This window comes from Columba livia, chromosome 15 (assembly GCF_036013475.1).
Source record: "Columba livia isolate bColLiv1 breed racing homer chromosome 15, bColLiv1.pat.W.v2, whole genome shotgun sequence".
Lineage (NCBI taxonomy): Eukaryota > Metazoa > Chordata > Aves > Columbiformes > Columbidae > Columba > Columba livia.
Window position 1 is genome coordinate 16390556 of NC_088616.1, and position 22753 is coordinate 16413308.

Sequence of the window (22753 nt, forward strand, 5' to 3'; positions counted from 1 at the left end):
TTGAGGTCTTGCTTAACTAAGTTAAAGTTTGTCATGTTGCAGTTTATTGGTGAACTCTGTTGCCTAATTTCTTTAGACTGTGTGGAGACAAGGCTAAGCCTGAGATTTACTTGACCTTGGGGAAAATATTAATGAAATGAATATAAAGCACTTAGGAATAAATTCAATATTCAAGAGTAAGGAGTTTTGAAACAACATTGCCCGTTCCCGTTGTTTTCTTACAAGTATTTATTGTCAGTTGTCACGTTAAACCCAAGTTTGCCCTATCAAGTTCGCCTTATTTACGTTACCATGGGGGAAGATTTATGTGGAGAAGTATTTATTTTCAATCTGACTTTGGTAAAACCACCTCAGATCTTTAGCTCAGATCCTCCCACTGGGCTGCAATCAATCCAGAACTTGACACGTATTCGAGAGACCCACTATAGGAAGCTCCCTTTGTCCTCAGTCTGTGGGAAGCAGCCTCAAAAGTGTGTTCACCTTTCTGCTGGGAATTCAGGGGTGCAGGAGACCCAGCCCAAACTTAGGAGTCAGTGAGGAGCAGGTAAATACAGGAGGAGAGCTGCCCAAAGGTGATGGGGTTTGTCTGCTGTACAGTGTCCAGCCAGCATGGAGACATAAATCTGGTCTAAGCAAATGTAAACTCAGCTGCTGTGTACAGAGCAGAAGAATTAGGATTTGTATAAAAGCAAAGTTAAGCCTCTGTGATTTTGTTTGACATCAATTTATAGTCTGAGCTGAGCGTTTTAGCTGAAACTAGGTTATGAGTAGATAAAATCGCATTTGAAGTTATTATTTTTATGTGTGTATGGTTTGGTATTTTTCCTATGTCTTCTACTTGGAAAAACAGTTTTCACTACATCAGTTCTAGTTTTTCCAAATGTCTTTAACCACCACTAAGCAGTTCAGATTTTAAGGTGAAAACCTCTTTGTGATGTGTGTGAAAAATGGAGTAGAATTGTGATGGAAGAATTATAGATTTCTAGGACTTAATTACTGATAGGAACGTAACTCGCACCAGCGAGTGGATGGTGAGCTGAACCTAACTCCAGAGCTGAGAGCAAATGTTGAGTACTGCATGGGAACAGTAATCATAGATGGATCTTGGACATGACGTTTGCAATGCCAACTTTGTTTATTATTTCTTTACTTTTGTATAATTACTTTGTAAAGGGAACGTCCAATCAGATGTTATAAAGTTATTGCTTGAACGCAAAGGGTAATGAGATTTCTTTTAAATGTAAACGGTTTGAGTATTTGTGACTTCAGTGTTCAACGAAACGCGTTACCTTAGGGCTTTTTACCAGCCCTGCCCTTATGTTAACAGGAAGGCCTAGGGAATCAGGTAAAAAACGGAAACGAAAAAAGTTAAAACCAACATAAAACCTTCTGGAACTATTTGATACTCAGGTAGGACCTATATGCTGAACACCCTAATGGCACAAGTACTGGAAAACTTAATCAAATGTCATCACTTCAACTTAATCACTGTTCGAAATCTTGACACTTGCTACCTCAAGGCTGCAAAGAGATTAGATTTGATTGGCTTTGATAATTCTACTTGCTGGTATTTTTCCTTTAAGCTCCACATCACCATCAGCATCTTACATTCTTCAGCTACTTCCTTTTCTTGCTTTTTTTTGTTTTGGAGGGTGCTAATACTTCAGCTTCTGAAATCTCAAGTTCCATTGCCTCTGCTTTTGTTTCATTATTATTGATTTCCGAGGTCAAAGCATCACATAATAATGCATGAATTAATTTCCAGGTTCCAAATTGTCCTTTTCCCAGTCGTTGGCTGTAAAACATTGAGTGTACATTGAGAAAATACCATTATATGCATGACCATCAACCCCATATTTTGGCATGAACTGGGGTTGATTTACATGCATCTGTGATGGTCTGATGATGTACCTACCTGACAAGGAAGATGCTTAAAAATACCATTTGTTGTGCAGGGTTTTTGGTCTGCTCAGTCTCATTTGGATGACGACTGTCATCAGAATCCATGAGGTTTTCAGTGCGGTGAAAAACCCTCTCAGTGCAAAATTGACTGAAATCCTTTGGCCAACATATTAGCGATGTATGATGATGGCGATACACCTTCCAAATTCAGTATGGAATTCCCGTTTCTTAATGACTCGAAACGATGCAAACTGCAGCTCTTGCAATTGATTGTGGTATTTGGAGCGGGAAGGATGTGGAGTTTGCAGTGTATGATGTGCCCAGCGCCTGGATGATGCTCAATTGAATTTCAAGCACCTATTTTTGCACATAAACTCCCAACAGCAGTTTTCATTTATACCGATGTGTCATTTCCAAAGAATGCTAAACTTGCTATCCTGTTTCAGATTAACAGGTATTTATTGGGAGTAGTATGATAGAAGCACAGATTTTCTAAAATTCAACTTTAAAAGTGAGCATGTAAACTCAATCAGAGCAGCATTTAGAACTTCTTGTCCCAGGTTAGTGACTCTTCATGCAGAACAGTTTTTCTTAGTCATCTGCTTAGAGGATGGGACATTTGATTCTAATCATAGAGTTATTGTATCTTTTTTCTCTCCTGCAGATGTAAGGTGAAAATAAGCTAGAAAAAAAACTTCTCTCTGGGACATGGATGTACATGGTTTGTTACATTCCTGAACCTACTATGTATGGTGCTTATTGACTGTATACGTTATTTGTTCTCCTGTGTGAAAAAAACTGGCTCAAAAGAACACTTAATGAGAACAAAGAGACAATGTACATTTGTTCAATGTGACATCAAAGCAAGTATTGTAGCACTCTGTGAAACAATAGGAAGCTTCCCTGTCCAAAAAAAGAGAAAACAAATGCAAGAAAAAGAGGAAAGAAAAAGAGACAGTTGAATGAATGGAGGATACCAAAAGTACTCAAAACATGACAAAAATCTGGGTGAATAGTGGATTTCTGTCCGAGGAGTCAACGGTGCTTTATGTCAAGAAATGTGCCTGCGTTCTTGATGGAGACGATGGATACTGGTGGACTTCAGGCACAAAGAGCAGGAATGTATGAAACGATCAAATGCCACGCAAACACTATAGAACAATACATCCTGGCTTGGTGGTGTTTCAAAGTCGATACAAAAAACCTTCTGGGGAGCCTTAAGTGGATTTTATTTTATTTTATTTTTTGTTTTTTACACCATAAAGTGATTATTAAGTTTTCTTTTTACTCTTTGCCTAGCTTTTTATTATCTCTTGGACTACGTTTGCCAATAACACGTATACAAGACTGGTGTAACAATAAGCAGAACACAAAACATTATGGTATTTCTCCTAGTGGGATGCAAACTAATGAGATGTATTAAAATAAAGATGGTATACCTATGCATAATTTTCTAGGCGTTTCTTGGTTTATGTTCCCCAACCTCCCCCATAATTTAAAGCATTACATAAAAAGAAAAAAAAAGAGAGATGTGCGTGAACAAATCATAGGATATCCATGCAAAAAGCCTTTTTCTTTTCCTTTAGGACTTATGCCAGTTGCCTACTAGTGATATTGTGTTAGCGATTGTCATTCTTCTCAGTATACAGATACCTTTATTTCACATGTTGGAGCTGTGTGAAATGTACAACTTCTTGTATCTGCATTGTACAATGTCATGGTGGCATGGGAACTACCTTGCTGCAAATATTTGAACAAAACCTAAAATTCTTTATTTTTGGTAAAATGTTATGCTTTATGTGTATTCAACAGAAATATGTGTTTTTTGTAAAGGTGAAGTTTGTATTTTTATCTAAAAATTAACAGTTTTATATACCTGAGAAAGCCTGCTATGTTTTCTTGAACCAAAAAAAAAAAAAAAAAAAAAAAAAGAAAAAAAAAAGGAAAAAAAAAGCATTTTGTGGTCATATTTTTGTAGTAGAATAGCCCAGATAACATCGAAGTCTATTTTAACTATAGCAGGGCAGATGAAACGCTCCGGCAGCAGCTCCGTGTTCTCAAAGCGGATGGGCTGAGCCCCGTTGTGCTTTGGGAGCGCGGGGCCGTGGTTTGGATGATGTGCCCTTGGCTTTGTTCTGGTTATCGAATTGGACGTGTAAAACGAACCACTGGACTCTTTCGTTCCTGAAACGCCTACAAAGAGGTGAAAGGGTTTTCTTGTCTTGAAGACAGTGTTTCCGCTCAAATAAAACCTATCTTAAAATGTGAATGGACTGTAGAACCTTAAAACAAGAAAAGCGAGAGAGCTTTTTCCATGTCTCTAACTACAGTTCAAACATTCCCCTCCTGTTCCTGTGGCTATGTCTGATTTCAGCCTTCAGAGCAGTGGTAGCTCACAGGCGGTATTGGCTTCGGATGCTAATGCAGAGATAGACGTAGTCCCTGTTCTATTTTGTGATCATTTTCCCAGTGTATTCGTGGAGCACCAAAACTGGAAATACATTTAACTAAGATTGTCTGTGCTTGTTTTCCACTAAGTGTACTGTTCACAATGTTATGCACATGAATGTATGTGTCTGCGTTTAAAAAAAGTGTATAAAATGTAATTTATATATTTATGTTTCAGTGGGATGCCAATAATGTTGCTCCGGTCCTTTTTTTGTCTAAAAAGATATCTAATGAAAAAAACCCCACCATATATCCATTAAAACCATGTAGATGAGAAGCGTTATGTGGCCCACTCAGACACTGTGCAGAAATGAAAGGATGTCAGAGTCACTTAAGTGGAATAATGCACAAAGCAGCTTTTGGAGAGCCCTGTGGTTGCGCTGGCCTAAGAAGGTTGCGCTCAGATCTGTGGGCCAGGTTCCCTGGAGTAACTCCCTTGGGTATAATGGAGCTCTGCTGATTTACATCACGAGTAAGTCTGGCCCTATAGTAAAATCTTGGAAAAAATAAAAAGAAAAGCCAGCTGAGAGGCTTTATTGGTGCCAGCAAATAACCGTGTTACGCCAAATTCAGCAAACCAGTAGAGAATGGAGACTGAACGGAGTCTTTTCCAGTAGTTGTTTGTTTGAGACTTGTAGTCTCGAGTTAATTTTATGAACCGCACAGGAGTCTTTGTTGTCAAGCACAGTGTTTATATGGCACGCAGCAGCAAACACAGAAATCTCAGGGCTATATTCTCAGCTAGTATAAATTGGCAATGTTTTTGACGTGGCTGCCCCTAAGCTCATTTACATCAGATGAGGATCCAGTCCGTGGTTTTTAAAATCGCAGGAGCAGTGTCACAACGTGAGCGTCATTTACTGTAGTCCAGCTGAGATATTGCCTGCCAGCCCTTTGAACATCACGGGCTGTAGTCTTAGTCCTGCTTCTTCAGAGCGGCAGATCCGCCCAGAAGGAACAGGAACGTTAAAGGTTGTGACACAGGAGACGTTGATTCAAAGTTAAGTTGGACATTTCAAGGGCCATATCCTCAGCTGGTGTAAATCACCATCGCTCCATTGCCTGCAATGGAGCTGTACCAGCTTACACCACTTGAGGGGCTGGTCCCTCATTCTTGCTCATCCCGTTCACTACTCGGTCCTGCAGGGATCTCAGATTTTCGTGTACTGTTGATGTAATCCTGTGTTCTCTAATACTTAAGCACAATAAGTGAATATAAGAATGAGTGTCAGACTTAACTTTGAATGTCCGAGCTCTGAATCGGTTTGTTTCACCATTGTGGCTGTAAATTAAACGGTTCTCTGTGCATTTGTGAATGCCGTGTCATATCTTCTTCCGCTGTCTCCTGGAGGTGGACTCCACCTGGATCTTTAAAGTGTTAGAGGGAAGGGTGTGAGCAATCGGAGCCGCAAGGGATCCAGCTGACCGCTCTGTTATTTGCGGGGTGGGGGGCGAGAAGGGGGCTTAATGAAGAAATTGATAGTTTTGTAAGTCACGTTTCCATGCAATCCTTTGACACCTCGTTGTTTTTGTCCTTGCGCGCACTGGGTGGAGATCTGGGGACAGAACGTTTGTCTGGTTTGCATTCTGCCGTCGCTTGCTCTGTCCAGAGGTTCGGAAGTTGTTGGTCTGACTTAAACTTTTTTGAGGTCTTTTCTGGTGAGAAAGTGTATGTATAGGGGACTGCCTGAAAACAGTCTCAGTGTTATAATATGGTGCATGATCACTGATTCGTCAATTCATTACATTTAATTCTGTTCTTCATCTTTCCAGAGCTGCCCTTCAGTTGCTTTTATTGAGCGGAATCAAGGATTATGTGCTTTGCTTTCCTTTTCTCCTGTCCTCCGCCCCGCTTGGCCTCTGCTTTATTAGACAGCCCCGAAGGTTCCCGGGCAGCTCCAGCACTTCTGTGTCTTTGAGCTGAGGCTTTTTACTCTGCTTGGAACAGCATCTCATGGGTCTGCTCCCTCCGACCGGCTTCGGTGTTCCAGCTCTGAGGTTCTCTTGAGCGTCCTTCTCGGGTCCGTCTTGTCTTTTTGTGGTCTGCTTTCCAGCCGTTTTCCGCCCTTCCCATCCCTGTGTTTCTGCCTTTCAAAAGTGATTTTCCCTTCCTCCTATCTGTCTCATCATGTGTCTCTTCTCTCTCCCGCCTGACAGAACAGCCTGTGATCTGTTTATCTCCAAGTCGATTGCTTTATCTAGGTATGTTCTCGGAGATCCTGTCTTCCAGGCCTACAACTGACCCCCACATGGAAGACGAATGCTGTTACGTAGACACACGGTTGTGGAGAGAAATAATTCATCTTTGCATTTGGAAAAATGCTCATTACTGAAGGCGCCCTGTTAAGCTCCATCCAATTCAGCAGCAGCATAACTCTGGAGCAGCGGCATTGAAGCTATTCCAGACATCTGACACTTCAATTAAGATCAGTGGCCCCATTTATAATTTAATTTGAAAGCGTACCCAAAAGCAAAGATGAAGTTTCAAAGCTACCTCAGATTTGCATGCTCATATTTTACTGTAAATTGAAGCAAATCGCGTTGGTAGGCCCCTTTCATGGCTTTGAAAATCTTACTCTGATTATTTATCTGACCTTCTCTTGGGCTGGAAATTGTGGTTTTGCTTTAAAACAGAAAAAATGTGGAGGTTTTCAATTGAGTAATTTTCTTGGTGTTTGTAATATACAGCTTCTAGTACTGGCAGATCTCAGAAACAGAGTCAGGTGAAAATTGTTTAATCCCAGTTACGTTTGCTTTAATTTCCGGTAACAGAGAAAAGCCAATCAGTGTTGCGTGCCTCAAAAATCGATCTATGTTTTGTATTTATTATTCCTTTTAATTGCTGTGTGTTTTCCCACATTTTAACAGCAAGGTATTATGTCATGTCAGAGCTGTTCTGTGCCGCTCTTTGCTGTAGCATCTCCGCGGCACAGCCTTGAACTGCTTTGTACTCGTATCTCCTCTGAAATAAAGAACTATTGTTATCCCATTTTAGGCGGGACCGAGGCATGGAGAAGTGACTGTGCGAGGTCACACAGCAAGGCTATGGCAGAACCAGGGAGAGGACTCAGGTCTGAGTGCTCATCCAGTGCCCTAAATCACACGACCATCTTCCCTTTCCAAGAATGAATCCTTGCACCCTTAGAGCTAAATACTGAAAAGATTGAGGGTAAGTCATTTTGCCTAATTATTGTGCATCGGATACGTGATCAAAAACCACTGCCGTGTCGGCAGAGAATGTAGTGGCTGATGAAAATCCAGCTTTCTGCCCATGCAATTACGCGGCTTTTTATGCTATCATGAGCTAGTCATTTCCTGCATCTCTAAGGAGTCAACCTTTTGTGACTTACAGTGAAAATTACGCTCATAGAACAAACCAAGACTCAGATTTTATGGGAATTTAGGAAAATTCAGTAGATAATTTTCATTGTACTTCAGTGTCATTCATTCCTTTTATGGCGTGGGTAACAGTTCCCAAGGGAACTGTTTTTATCATGGGTCCAATCCTGATATTTTTCTTCCCAGCCCCTAATATGGAAAAGCACTTGAAGAGGTGCCTGTGTTTCAAACTAGTGCCTGAGCACGCTGGTAACTTTGGGCAAACGTGCCATGGACCTCGGGTGAATGGAGCAGCGTTGGTGCTTTATCGCTCTTTTTCGGTGGGGGGTGCCATCCTGACACAGCATCCCAGGTGTGGGCTGGGGTCCTTGTGTTCTTAGAGCGTTGAAGTGTGTTGTAGCAACCCCAAAGATGGTGTAACAACTGGAATATACAACTAGAAAAACAGCTGGAGAATTCCAATCTTTTATACTCCTGTGGTAGTTGCCATTTTGGAATTAATATTTGTTCTTTTTTGGGAAAGTGTTTTCCTGGCATGGCTGGGTTTAGGACTGCAGTTACTAGTGCCAGTGGGCCCATTTAACGTTATCTCTTAGGGTACCTCAGAGAATATGATTTGAAAACTCACGGTCATACCCATAGCAGACGAATTTGAGATGGGAATAAATAATGAGAGCAAATTTCATGAGAAATTTGGCAACTCTTAGTTTAGGGGGGGGAAAAAAAAAGGGAATTAGGAAATGAAATGAACGAGATCAAAACGTGATCTTTCATTTTTCAGTTGTGGAATGTTACCTATCGCTTTAGTCATTCGAAGTATTTGCTGCATCAGGCTTAATTATGTGCTGAAGTAGCTCAGAATCAGTACAGCACATAAAAAGTTACGACCGGTTCGTGTTGAACTGCTGCCTATTATCACAGCATATGATTGTCAGGTGGGGCCTGCAATCGCAGTCGTAAATCAGAGAACAAGTCATAGGTTAGGTACTGTTTTCCTTAGATATTGTCTCTAAGTTTGTTTTCCATATGCGAGTCTCTTGAGTGACGTTCAGTGAGCTTTTCAGTTAGGTGTAAAGTCAAGAGTACGTAGTTCCCAACCTGAAACTAAGGAAATACCAACTCTTGGTCTTGTTCGTAATCAACAGATGAAATTCTGGCAATGTCCTGGTGATAGAATTTCTGTCACTGAAGGCTTCAGTGTCACGTTCTTCCAGTGTCACTTCTTTCCCCAGAGGGGAATCCAATCATCATTATATTTGACTCGTTAGCAGGCCATCAAATCTGACTCGCTTTGAGTTATTAGCATCTAAAAATTCCTGTTTGGACTGATACTTGTTCCTGCCAAATGTCTTCCGGGAGCTCAGATAAAAATACACCAAGAGAGGTTGACTTGTGCGCTTCAACAGAAAACAAATCCACCTATGAAGGCTGGAATACCCCTCAAACAGGGAAATGAGGAGTCCAGTTTGTAACAAGTGTTGCACACTCATCTTCCCAAGATCAAACCTAATGTCTTGGCCTCTATGATCGTCTTTGATCTTGCATGATGGAGACAACTGGTTTTAATGTCCATCTTGGAAACTGAGATGAGCTGTTAAGGTCAGGTGTGCAAAGGCCCGGAGATGCAGTTGAGCCCATAGCGCTTGAAATCCCCTGCGGATTTTGAAAACATCTTGATTCTTGAAAGCAATCACAAATAAATAGAAGAAAAGCATTTTAAACATTTCTGAAAACCCTGGTTTATTTGACAGATGAAAAAAGAATCCAGGAAATACTCTGTTATACATACAGTGATAATTCAGTGAGAAAGTAGGTGTTCATAGAAAATGCTCATGCTTAAATATTTCAGCAGTTAATGATCATCTTTACAGACCATAATACTTGAATACTTCACTTATCGATACATCAGGGCTTGGATGGACTTTGAGACGTATGAAAATAGGACACTCCTTAGGCCAATGGTAGCTCCATGTTCTGGTAACTGATCAACCAATTACATAATTGGCCGGATCAGTTACTTGCATAAATAGATACAACTCCATTGACTTCACTGGAGGTGACAGTTACCTGAGAACTGACCCGAAACTCTTGCCGCGAAGCAGATAATGGTTTCATGTTTTGCTGTTTAGTGCTGTAAAAATAGACTCATTTCCTGGAGCAGTTAAAACAAGAAACTCTGGAAAGGCAATTTCCCACAGAGACTCATCCACGCTGGAATTCGCTGGGGTCCCCGGATGTGAACATGTGCTGTTAGAAAACATAAAGCAGCAACTTTGTTTAGGGAAGCCTCTGACCTGTCAAAAATGCGAAGCATTTGTTACCAGACTTTTCCTTGGCAATTAGTGGGTAGAATTACTCATAGAAATTGTTTTGTTTGCTCACAAGGGGAGAAGCAAGACATAAATTCAAGATATCCCCTGTTTGACCACAAGAAAGAAGGCTCTGCTCAGAGGGGGCCTGTGAGCGAAGCGCCGAGCGGCCTCACGTCCCGTTGGGGATGAACTCCAACTTGAAGACCTCAGTGAAGCACCAAGAGCCCTCCAGAATTGCTGGGCACCCTTGGCTGGGATTTTTTTTTCCAGCAGCCTAAGAGATTTCAGCATCCAATTTTAATTCATTTTTATAAGGCTTTCAAGAAACCCCAGGGGACTTCAAAACCCCTCTGTCTGTGTTTGGCAGCGAGACCACTATTGAGCCAGGGATGTCACCATGAATGTTTCCTTCCTTCTGTTGGTAGTGGCACTCAACCTTAGGTTTGCTTTCTGCTGTTGGGTGTAGGTGCTCCCCAGTAGTGACTTTGAAGTGCCTGTTGTGTGCACTATTTGCTGCTGGACAGCCTGACATTTCGGATGGGGAGTCCTCCTCACTCCAGCCATGCTTCGCCTTTGCCTTAGCACTTTGGCTTCACACATCTTTCCTAGACGAAGGCGGTGCTGATTTAAGCTTGAGAAGTTCGAAGAGGCCGGATTTTCTGTGGTGGGCCCTGTTCTGCTGGAGTCTGTTGCCCAGCTGTGCCAGCTGTGTGCGGCTGGAGAAGGAGGGAGAGATGCCGCAGCACTTCAGGGAAGCCAAGATGTGCCTCCTCGTGCTCAAACAGTCCTGCTCGAAGACACATCCTCCCTGGCTGCCACCGAGCACTGCAGTGTCCCCCTCTGCCCCTTGCCTTGAGAGCTGATGTTTCCCTGATGCCAGCATGTCCATCATGCAAAGGAAGGTCTCATGCTGCGTTGTGTGGTCGAGGTGACGTGGTACCCGCTCACCAGCAAGATTCCCATGCAGACTGAGGGCTGTGTGCTCATGCATTTGGGAGTGAAGACATCTCTTGGTCCAAACTCGCAGTGAAATACGCTGCTCGCAGGTCTCCTCGGAGCCAGGAAGCTGCTCAAAACCATGCAGGATCTGAATTCCCCCTGGCTGCAATGGGCTTCCACAGCAAAAATGACAGAAGCAGTTTATCCCAGATAGAGTGGTTTCTTCAGCATGCCACGTAGGAGTCCTGCAGGGCAATGCTCAGCTTGCATACTTTACTGATTGCCACAAATATGGCTTTTAAATCGTCACTATTTATTCAAGGATGTGTTTCTCTTACATGTGCTTCAGAGGAGCTTGCCTAACAGCTTGTATCCATTTGTTGTGAGCAGCCTGCTGGCCAGCGCAAAATGGTTCGGCTGTGTCTGCGTATCTAATGGGGGTTTGGGGACTTTGCAGCTGGGGTTGGCGAGTGCAAATGTTTCCCATTAGCTCCCTGCATTCCCCTAAGTTGTGATTCAGCAAGAGCGTCAGTGGAAAGCTGAACTTGAGGCATGCGAGATGTTTCTTTGAAGTTACTCCTGCTTAAGTTAGGCGTGATCCAAGCTGGCTTGCTAAAGCTGAGGCCCTGAAGAAGCCTACTGTGCTATCATAGTCTAAGCTTAGTCTTTTATGTGTTGCCTGCAGTGATGCTGGTTTCAGAAGCGATCTGCAGCCTTTTCAGTAAACTGTTCCATCGTATGGAGGGAAAGCTTTAACTGTTCAGTGGCTTTCCACCAGCAAGCTCAGCTCCACTAGCAAGCCCATGGCAATGCCTGCCCTCTCCGGGCCTCTAAAGTCTCTTCCTTCCTTATTTTCTTCAGCAGGTTTCCTTTCTAAGCCAAGTGAAAAAAATTCATCTTAAAAATAGTACCTTAAAAAGGTGGGAAATTAAGCAGTTCATCTAATCTCGATTCCTTTATCTCGCTTAATTAAGGAGAAGTTTGCCAATAGTGATGTGGTATTTCCTAAGACAAGCATACATGAAGAACACTTTGAGCGACTTCAAAAGAGTTTTTGGGCTAGATCAGGAAAAGATAAAACCAGAAGTGGAAACTTCTAATACACTTTATAGCTCATTACTTACAGGAAGTACATTGTTGCATAGGATACTAATGAATTCTGCAGGGTGAGGTTTCCAAAACAGAAACAATTATGGCACCTTCTGTATCTTAGAGGAAGGGTCTCAAGGTTTTTGCAGTTATGATAGATACGCAGTGCATGTCTTGGGTCGTATCACCCAGAGAGATTCTACCTCTGGGAAAGGGCTTTTTAAACTGTGTACACTATTGAATTTCTGTAGCAACTTCCTGGTGTAGGTGCAGGAAGTGACCAAGGGAACGGTAGAAATGTATCTCGTTTCCAGTTGCCCTGTTTGGCCCCCTGGAAGGCAGAATTGCTGCCCCGCCTGTGTCTGGCCGCAGGGAGGACAACAGGAGCACATTGGGACGACTAAGGATGAGCGTGGTGCTGATGTTCTCAGTCAGGTAGTGAGGCCAGCGAATTGAGAACAGCAAAATGTATACTCACATTTACCAGTGCATTTGTCTGGAAGATTAATATTTGAGAGACTCTTAAGTCAACTGAAGAAGTAATCCTAAAGTCCTGGTTTTGGACAAGGGCCTGAATCCCATGCTCCTGGATTTACTGGTAGTGAGTTGATGCTGTCAGAAGTGTTGTGAAACAGGAATATTTCATATTTGTGAAGCACCTGGAGATCCTGCGAGTGGCAAAGAGCAGTCTCTGCTGTTCAGAGGGCTCCCACGTGTGAGCAGGTCCCTGGATGGTGACTGCAGAGCTCAGGGCTTGTGCCCCAGGCTCAGCTCATGGTCTCAGGTCCAGATGTACTGTCCTCAGGGCTTGTGCCCCAGGCTCAGCTCATGGTCTCAGGTCCAGATGTACTGTCCTCAGGGCTTGTGCCCCAGGCTCAGCTCATGGTCTCAGGTCCAGACGTGCTGTCCTCAGGGCTTGTGCCCCAGGCTCAGCTCGTGGTCTCAGGTCCAGACGTACTGTCCTCAGGGCTTGTGCCCCAGGCTCAGCTCATGGTCTCAGGTCCAGACGTGCTGTCCTCAGGGCTTGTGCCCCAGGCTCAGCTCATGGTCTCAGGTCCAGATGTACTGTCCTCAGGGCTTGTGCCCCAGGCTCAGCTCGTGGTCTCAGGTCCAGACGTACTGTCCTCAGGGCTTGTGCCCCAGGCTCAGCTGATGGTCTCAGGTCCAGACGTGCTGTCCTCAGGGCTTGTGCCCCAGGCTCAGCTCGTGGTCTCAGGTCCAGACGTGCTGTCCTCAGGTTCGCACCAGCCTTGTTGGGTGCAGCTCCCTTGTTGCACACACGTTGGGTACCTCGCTGTCCTCCCCTGGGAATGCGTACGCACGCCAGCTCTCGTGTCTCACTCAGATTCAAAGTGTAGTTTGCTGTGTGTTTAACATATTTTAGGCAGCAAGGCATTTCCATCAGGGCCGAAGCACACGGGTAGTGAAGCCTGAGCATTTTTTTCTTCAGGCAAGACATTTAAATATCGGGTTAGCTGTTCTTTCTATCTTTAGGCGCCCGGATTCTTCTAAACTTGTGGTTGCTGGAAGGCTGTCTGATTGAAAATCAAGAGGCGTTTGCCCTTGTGAAAGTTCCTCCTCACGCTTGAAAGTGAGATTTGGACTCCTAAGTCACAAAGATGCTTTTGCAAATGTTCTATCTGTGTTTCTGCTTCTCTATAAATCAACCTGCTTGGCCTGAACTGAATGTTTAAATAATAAACAGCTGAAGGACAGTCTGAATGCTTTTTGCTGAGTGTTTCCCTTATGGAGCGCTCGGGGTCACGTGGCATCTGCTCTGACCTTAAGGACCTGCTTTCTAGAGGCTTTTTTACGACGCTAACAAACCCCACATTTTAACTAGCCCTTAAATAAGCCAGTCGCTGGTAACTATTCAGGACAGGGATTAGGAGAGTATTCTTGCTGGGATACAAGATGGCTCTGTCCATGTGCTGGCCAGGGATGAAGGGCTGGAAAACTGTGTGGTGGAAGAGACTATTAATGTGATTTTCCACAACTTTCCTTGCAGCTGCATTTTTGAGGAGAGCGAGCGAGCGATGGCTAGGCTTGCAGTAACATGTTGTGCCGTCATAAATGCTACAGCCACCATCTGTTTCCAGCCCACGACTTGAAAGAAAACTGAGCAGTAATCTCATAATTCACATGAGCATTTTACACTTGTGAACCCTTCCCAACCTTTGTCTAATAATGAGGGGAGTGCATGGTGCTAAGGTTTGTATTTTTCCTGTACCTGTTAGTGTTTATTTGTATGTCTCTTTCTGTTTTGTTGGTTTGTTTGCCTTTTTGTTTTTCTTTTTCCCATTAAAATAATTTCTCTGGGAGGAAAATCAGACCGGTTCCACCATCAAAAGAAACATAGTAAAGGTGAAATCCCGATTCCAATGGCCTTGCTGTCAGAATTCTCCAGGAGAAGGTGCGTTTAACATTCCTCACCGTGTCTGTCGTTGTCACTTGTCGATTAAATAAAGACAGACGTTAGAAAGTGAAGAGGCAGGTTGCTGAGCTGCCCTTTCCCTGCAGAAACGGAGCTGGCAGAATAGCTGGACATGCGCATTTTAAACCTGCACCATCAGATCGGATGGTAACGGTGGGTTGGATTTTAATGAAAACAAATTCTTCTGCTAATCTTCGCTTCGGGCTGGCCATCCGTGGGATTAAGGAAACCACCTGCTGTGCCAAAGACATGCTCAGGTTGGGGCTGCCGGTGGGTGGGAAGAACACGAACATCTGAGAGCGACTCTGGTGAGCCGTGGCAGTCTGTCCCGTTGCAGTGCCCTCAGGGAAGCCAAACAGTTGAGATCATTGAGTTGATGGAAATGCCGCTCCCCTCGGCCTGCAAAGCGCGGCTAACGTCATTACGGATTTCGACTGTTCTGCAAAACCAAGGGCTGCTGCTTCTCTGGGCCTCCTCTCGTCTTCGGGCCCTGTTTGCATGTCTCCTCCCAGCACAGCCGGTCCGGCTGAGCGAACTCCTGCTCTCCTCTGGCCTTACAAACAATGACTTCCATCATCTCGACCAGACTGTAGAGCAGTTTTAAGGATGAAAGGGCTTCTTATTTCATATATCCCACTGCTGCTAGACTGTAAATCCTTTATGGACTGAGTTTATAGCAAACTGCTACTGCAAGTGAGTGAAATTTATTTTGTGTTGTCATATGTATGGTCAAACTGTCTAGGAAGTTGCCAAAGAATTGAGCTGCTGATGGACAACCAATTCATTCTCTTCTCATTTTATTTAAAAATAATAAATAACTGTCAATCACGTGAACTTACTTTGACATGTGCTACCTGTTGGGTGATCTTCAGTATTTCCAATATGTAAGTGGAAGAAAGCTGCCAGCTCTTGCCAGGTTCAGCAGAGACGACATGAATTCCCACCAAGCGAAGGTTTGTGGGCTCACTGGGGTTGTGGACAGGTTAAGGACCATCTCCTTGAGCACTGCAGGCTGTTCTGGAGGTGTTAGCTCAAGCAGTGAGGGAGCACCCAGTACAACTGCTCAGCCTTTTGAGTCCTTTGTCCCCACAGAGGCACCTCCAGCCACACTGACCTCTGCTGCAGTCAGTGGTGAAGCGTTATCGACAGCCGTGGGCCTTCTGCCTGGCAGGTCGATCAAAGATGGGTTGCTGGTGGATCTCTGGAGTCTAGAAAGCCGGCCCGTGTCTATTTTGGTGCCTTGTGATGGTAGATGAGCTAAAAAGGAGATAGTAAAAACTCTTCAAGCCGACGGGGTGTGAATCACAGACATTTCTGTCTCGTTTTCTTAGTGAACAAGCCTGAGAAGTTACTTGATTTTTTTACCCAGGCTAATCAATTATAGCTGGGGGTGTTGGGAACTCTGGTATCAAACAGCCTTTCCCCACTTGCTCGCTGGTTGCAATCCCTGCAGCCTCCCGCCCCCACATCTGCAGTGTATGGCCACATCTGCAGTGTACGGCCACATCTGCAGTGTACGGCCACATCTGGATCATCTGCCCCACACACGCGGGCAGGAGCTTCTCCCCCCACCCCGACACACACGTCGTGGCTTCGGTGTCCGTGGAGTGATAAACATCTTGTTTTGGCACGAGAGGGAGAGAGAGGGGGCACGGGAAGGGCAGTGCAGGGAAGGCCTCTGTCGTGGAATTCCCAGGAACAGGATTTGCACATTTTATGACCGTTAAGATGGAAATGCAACTGAGCTGAATTATTACTCCTTAATCCTGCTTTCTCACTTTCCTCCGGGCAGCCTCCTCCCTTCCAGCTTAGGTAACACAGAAACTTATAAACAAATCCCACTGCATGAAAAATAGCAAAGGGGGTGGGGGGAATAAAGGACCTGGGTTCGGGCTGTGATGGACAGACAGGTGGAAGGCAGGCACCAGAAGGGAGGATGAATGGTAAAAGCCTTTGATGGAAACACTAAAGAGCTATTGAAACTCCAAGGGGTGGTGGGAGGGAGGAGGAAGAATAGCAGGAGGAGAGAAAGCGCGGCAGCCGTGCCCCCGGCCCCCCGCCCTCTTTCTCAGGATGTTGAAAGTATTTGTCCTTCGTTACAAAATGATTGAACTGCCGCCAGCCAGGCCACCCTTCCAGCCTCGGCACTGGGAAACTGGCACTTCTGAAAGCCTCGTCGCCTCTCCAGTTTTATAGCTTTCCCGTTTTGTGGGGGGTTTTGTGTTGTGCTGTTTGCAGGGTTGTTTTCAGATTTGCCGCGCGTCAAAGAAACTATATTTTGTTGCTCTGACAAACACAGAATCCAGGTAATGAAAGGAAGAATTAAAAAATAAAGGCCCATTTTTATCGGAACACCCAGCTGTCTGCCTTTTATTGAGTAAGAATTTCATGCATTTGGTATTCACGATGTTGCATTAATATTCCTTTGGTTTATCTCTAGTGCTTTTTGAAGGAGGAATTTCATCCTGTAAATAAAGCTTCTACTTTATTGATGTCTCTGCGTGCACAAAAGCAGTGCCTGTTCTTCACAGTCAGAGCAGTGGAGATGATCCTGTTATATCATAATTAAAATGGTTTTGCACCAGACGAATGCAGACAGCAGTGGAGAAAGATAATCTTTCCCTTTTTCAGAATGGTCCCTGAAGCTCTGCGCTGTCTTTGCCCTGCAAGATCTGCAGATGGGAAGAACTCTTGAACATCCACATATGAGATTGCTATTGCTGCCAGAGGCTGTATTTATATCATGTATTTATATGTGTATGTATTTATATAAGCCTGGTGTTCCGAAGGACTGAAGCCATGCATATTCTCAAGATTTGTATCTGGCTGTGTGTGGCTGCCTCTTCCACCCAGGCTCTTGTTAACCAGGGGGTGACCCAGGGCCGTGTGCCTGCCCGATGCCACCGTGTGCCGTCACTGTCAGAGAGGCCGGTGGGCTCGGGGTGCCCCGTGGGGTGAGCAGGGTCCTGTGTGTCCGGGCAGGAACCTCTGAGCTGGTTCTGCGTGCTGGGTGTCTGTCCGTCCGCGCAGCCCGCGGGCGCTCCTCCCGATCAGCCCTGCAGACAGTCAGCTGTCCTTTGCCTCCAAGATTAGATCGCAGGATTAGGTCTCTAGACGAGCTGGCCATGCTGTGTAATTAAAATAGGCCTAGGAGAGCAGAGGGGCAATATGTGACCTGTACACAGCTCAGTATGAGGGGGCTGTGCTTGCTCACAGACCCACTGCGGCTGAAAGCAGATCTCTCCACTAATAGAACTTTGCAATAGCACTTTCCCTCTGAACATCTCCAGTGCCTGGTTATAGTCATTAATGTTTGCGATGCCCCACGGGAGGTAACGCCACCTTTATCCCCACCTCTGAAAGAAGAGAAAGGGTAAGAGGTTTGCTCAAGGTTAGATGGGGAGTTGCTGGAGATGGAGCTCCAGTCTCCTGCCTCCGAAGGAATTTGCTGCGGTGACCAAAGCAAACAGCCCCTGCCGCTCCAGCGCTGGGCTGTGGCGTGTCATTCGCACTTTGTATCTGAGATGCTGCGTCTGGGAAGGTATCGCTGCCCTTGCGAACTAACTTTGAGTTCTTGAGCGTGGGTGAACACTTGTCATCGTGCCAGGATGACACAAAGTCTAGAAATTATGATGGTAATTCAGGTCATGGTATAATGGGGGAAAATTGCTGCCTCAGAAGTGTCCCCGTCTAGTGTCACTGCTAGTGATCGTTTAAGCTGCAGGACATGGCTGTGGCAAAGATCAGGTTGTAGCTGATATGAATCATGCCTTGAAATAACACTTTCCTTCTTACATTGTGAAAATTGCGGAGGTATGGGAAGTGAGGGAAAATGGGATTTCCCTGGAGGTTAAAGATTTTCCTTTAATCAGCTTTCATAATGTTAATTAAATGTTTGGAACAATGGCTGGGCCCCAGGATCCGCCCGCTCTTGCATAACCATCTCACAATACCGTTTTCACTTTCATGTTTGTTTGCCAGCATGATTCAAAGCGAGAGCTGAGCGAGAGTCCCGTACCAAGGAGCTCCCTCTCTTTGCTCTCCCAGAGAGACAAGACCCAAACTGTCCCCTCCGGAGGAGCAGCCTGGAGGGATCACAGCACCTTGTCTGTCATCGTCACCCCATCTGCAGATGGGGCCCATAAAAACTTGCTGGTATTTTGAGACTGGTACATATAAATATATACCCACCCATATGGAGCAATGGGTGTGTTTATAGAGATCATCACATGGATAGATATATTCCGGGAAGGTAAGATATATTACAGTGCCACTCGTTCCCTGGAGTTTTCCCGCTTTCTGTAGCGTGGTTGGTGTGTGCCCATGGGAGCCATGGTTTCTGGTTCTTTGAGCAGTGGGTTTAATACAACCCGGGCGTGTGTCACACAAACACGGAGTGCTCAGGGGATGAGAAGACTTGGGGAATGGTTCAGAGGCAAGGGCTGACGGGGATTTCCCCAGGGACCTCCCGTCTGTCCTGGAGGTGTGAGATGTGTCTGTGTGTCCCAGAGCTGGCCGGTGATGTGCTGGGAGCACGGGCACACGGAGCCACAGCCGGGCCACCTTTGCTCAGGTTAGAAAAGCCTCTTTTCAGAAATAAGGTTTTAAAACTTAAGAATGTCAGACGCTATCAGAAAAAATAATGAACCTATTATATTTTAGGTCAAAATGTTATCTAGCCCAAGATTTTTAAATATGTTCAAAATGCGGTTTCTGCAGAAGGACCACGGGAAGAACTGCCTTTTTTAAGCCGCAAAGATGAAAACAAACAGTGGTGAGGGCCGCTCCATTCTCCCGTTGTGCGGATGGAGGGTCTGGGTGCAGGAGGGCACCTGCATCTCGCTTCCCTAGCAACACGTTGACATCTCTGCACAAGCTGTTTAAATACGCCGAGCCGCTTGCCACGCAAGCTCTGCATGGCGGTTTCCCTGTAGACGCACGCTTTTGTCTGCTCAGAGGAGGTGCTCTGTAAACACCAACGTTAGGCGGTTTTTATGTTACTTATTTCTGATTCATTGGTTCTAAATCAGTAGCTCAGAGGCACATACCTTTTGCACAGGCGGGGAAGGGATTGCCTCTCTTCTCCCCACCTTTGGAAACTTTGACCTGCTAAGATCACAAACTGTAGGAAATCTCCGAGGCGAAGTCCCAGGTATCGCCGGCAGTAAAAGCCTGGAGTAAACAGATTAGATGTGTTTGACAGGCCTTTTAAGGGAACTTCCATGGTCTGGCTTGGTTTGCATATACCACAGGCAAGATTAATTTCAAGACTGATTTTGATAGCGCAGAGACTTCTTCCTTAAAATAGGAATTGGCTGTGTAATTAATATAGCTATATGTGTGTGCGTGTGTATATATATGTATATAAAATATATATATATGTATTTTCTGTTTGGCAATGTGGGACACGAGAGATCGAAACTTCCTTTCCACACCCCTTTGATTAGCACAGGAGTGGCAGGAGGAATTTTTTCACTCTTGGTCATTCCAGGCAACCTTTGAGCCCGTTTATTCCACTCTGTTCCCATTAAGGAGCCGCAGAGGCCACGCGAGCGAGTCCCCGGGCAGCTGGGAGCCGTCAGCTGCCTTCAAAGGCTCAGCCAGCCCATCCGAGATAAGCCCATGGCGAGGTGTGTAATGCGCGTGGTATCAGCCCTGTATCCCACACGGTTCCTGTGCCAATCGGATTTCAAAAGGGAAAACTCATTTCATTAACTTCTAAGTCACTTTACAGAGGGGTCAAGGGTATTGGGCTTGGGTCTTGCTCATCTTTAACCAAGGGCTGTTGGCTGTGAGTTTTATCACCCGTTCGCAGGCCTGGGGTGGCGAAGCCCTGAGCTGCTCCCTCCTGAATGCTCCCTTGCCAATGGCAAAGGACACCTTTAATTTACGCACGAAAGAAACGCGGAATCCTGTCTGCACATTTTTGGGCTGAGACAAACACAGATTTTGTTGTCTGTCTGGCTTGGCATTACCTTTCCAATTCTCTTTTGTTTTCTCTCTCCGTGAATCATCTCCCCATTTCGCTTCTGTTTTGTTTATTCCTTTATTCTGGCTTAACCTGGAGGCACGAGGCTTCCCTGTGGAAACATCGCCACGCTGTCCATCAGCGATGGAGAGGTGGTACAGCTGGTACAGCCCTTCCTCCCGCTCAGGAGTGGATGAATCATCTCCTGAATATGCAGTATCATCCAGGACAGGAGCCAGGATCCTCAACAGGCACATGAATTCCAGCATCTCTGGAAACATTATTTCCACATTTTGGGCAGGCTAAGAGACAGTAAGTAAATAAGCAAGCTGTGGCATTTGCGATCTCTGTAGTTTTATTAAAAGCGACTGTTTGCGCTCTAAATGCTCGTGTGGGTATTAAAAATACAAAGGGAAAAGCATGTATCCCTGCTCTGATACTGCCCAAGGCAGCTTCACAGTATGGCCCATTTAATGCCATTGAGCAGTCCATTGAACAATTACGACCCACCAGAAACAGTATCTGCCTGCTTTCCTCATGAAAATGCACATGTACCGATCCATTCCAAACCCAACCAGCGCATCCCAAACCCAACCGACGCACCCCAAACTCAAATGACACATCCCAAACTCAAATGACACATCCCAAACTCAAATGACACATCCCAAACCCAACTGATGCATCCCAAACCCAACCGACGCATCCCAAACCCAACCGACCCATCCCAAGGGAATCGGGGAAGATTCACTGCATGATCAGGTAGCAATCAGCATTTTATACTGCTACAGCATTTTATAACATCAGCTTGTTTTCCTAAGCTCTCACGTACTGTGCTCATGAATTCAATAAAACTGCCCCTGAGTGAATAGACAATTACATTTCACAATGGAATGTTTGAGAAATACAATGGGAGAGGAACACTGATCTGATCGAGCAGAGAAATACTAGTCAGGAAGGCTATGATATTGTTTTCTCTACTCTGTTATTAAGACCAATAGCTGAGACTTTTTCTGCTTTGTTTTCATGCCAAGGTTACAGCTACATGTTAACCTTCATCAGTCCTTCTGACGATAACACTGAAAGCGAAATACCATTAAAATTATCTTCCTATACATTTAAACAACTCTGGCACTTTTCCAGGCAGTATTTGTGCCCCTGTTTATGCTGCAGACCCCGATGACCCTAGAATACTTTTATTTACAACAGCATAAGCATCATTTCCATGGCAACATGCTTTTCAAGCTGCAGATTGAGGATTGCAATTTCCTAAGCAATAGAAGAAGCAATGGTGGATTTTTTCCTAATCAGCTAGTAGCAACTTTCATGCGCAAAATGATCAGCCACAACAAATCATTTAAAAGCTACATTATAATCAAGGCAATTTTAAAGCTCAGCATGGTTAGCCTAAAAATAAAAGAGAGTGAAGTCCAGTTATTTAATGGAAATGAAGATCATGTAATGATATCCTCACTGCTGCTCTAGTAAATTGGCTTCAGCTTGCTCTGCGATGCAGCCTAATGAGGACCAGGGCGGTTTACTTCACTGCAACGACACATTATTTACAGGAAGACTACTACAGAATTATAATCCTATATGGTTTTGGACAATGCTTTCCCATATTGCAGGAGAAGACTGTTTGAAAACGGTCCAAGCTATCAACAAAGGAATGTTACGAGCAGATAAGTTGGTTAGCGGCTCATGTGAAATTGCACTTAGTGCTTTCTGCCTTCAGAGAGCACCGGGGTGGAGCTGATCCCCAACGTGGAAAACCTGCCCATGCACACACGTATGCCAGCCAAGCGCTGCCCGTGGACGTGGACAGAAACCCAGGGGAAACATCACTCAGCAGTGCCACAGTGCTGCTTCCCTCCCCAAAATCCATTTTCAAAAACGTTAAGTGTTGTCACTCCACAAATGGGGAAGCTGAAGTACTGAAAGATGTGTCTGAGGTTGCCGCGGCTGATGGTCAGAGGTGCTCCCTGGAGCCCCAGGACGCCACCTTGGCTACCAGGGCTGTGACCCATTGACCAGAGTCAGGTCTTGGAAGGCTGGATCCATCCCCTGCTCTGCCGGCTTGGTGGCCACACCGCTGGGACACCGCTGGGACACGGCTGGAGGACAGCGCTTCTCACAGCGCGCCTCTCGCCATCTCCCGCTGCCACAAAATCTGCACTGGAAATGCAGCTTTAAGGAACTCAGAAAACGCTGAGAACCTTTCTCCTGCTGGATTGTCCTTGGGAGGAGTGAAATGTCACTTCATATCCAGGCAGATTTGCTGCTCACCTGGCTGAGCCCGGGAAGCTGATACGGACCCGAATGGGT

At 45.1% G+C, this 22753-nt stretch overlaps 1 protein-coding gene across 6 annotated transcripts in view; it reads left to right on the top strand.

Moving 5' to 3' along the window:
- PDGFA (platelet derived growth factor subunit A) overlaps window positions 1-15297 on the top strand; it is a 33865-nt gene extending 18568 nt beyond the window's left edge. For 2 of the 6 annotated variants that reach the window (XR_010466411.1, XM_065031579.1), the window contains 2 exons: window positions 7346-7519; window positions 14038-15297. Coding sequence is in view for 3 of the 6 variants with exons in the window: in XM_065031579.1 (XP_064887651.1) it covers window positions 7346-7479 (134 nt within the window). In the remaining 3 variants the exon portion in view is untranslated. Of the gene's footprint in view, window positions 1-1327; window positions 1411-2348; window positions 2463-2566; window positions 3352-7345; window positions 7520-14037 lie in introns of those variants that run through there. The other 4 variants (XR_010466409.1, XR_010466410.1, XM_065031580.1 and 1 more) reach the window with 4 other exon arrangements.
- The last annotated feature ends 7456 nt before the right edge of the window (window positions 15298-22753 follow it).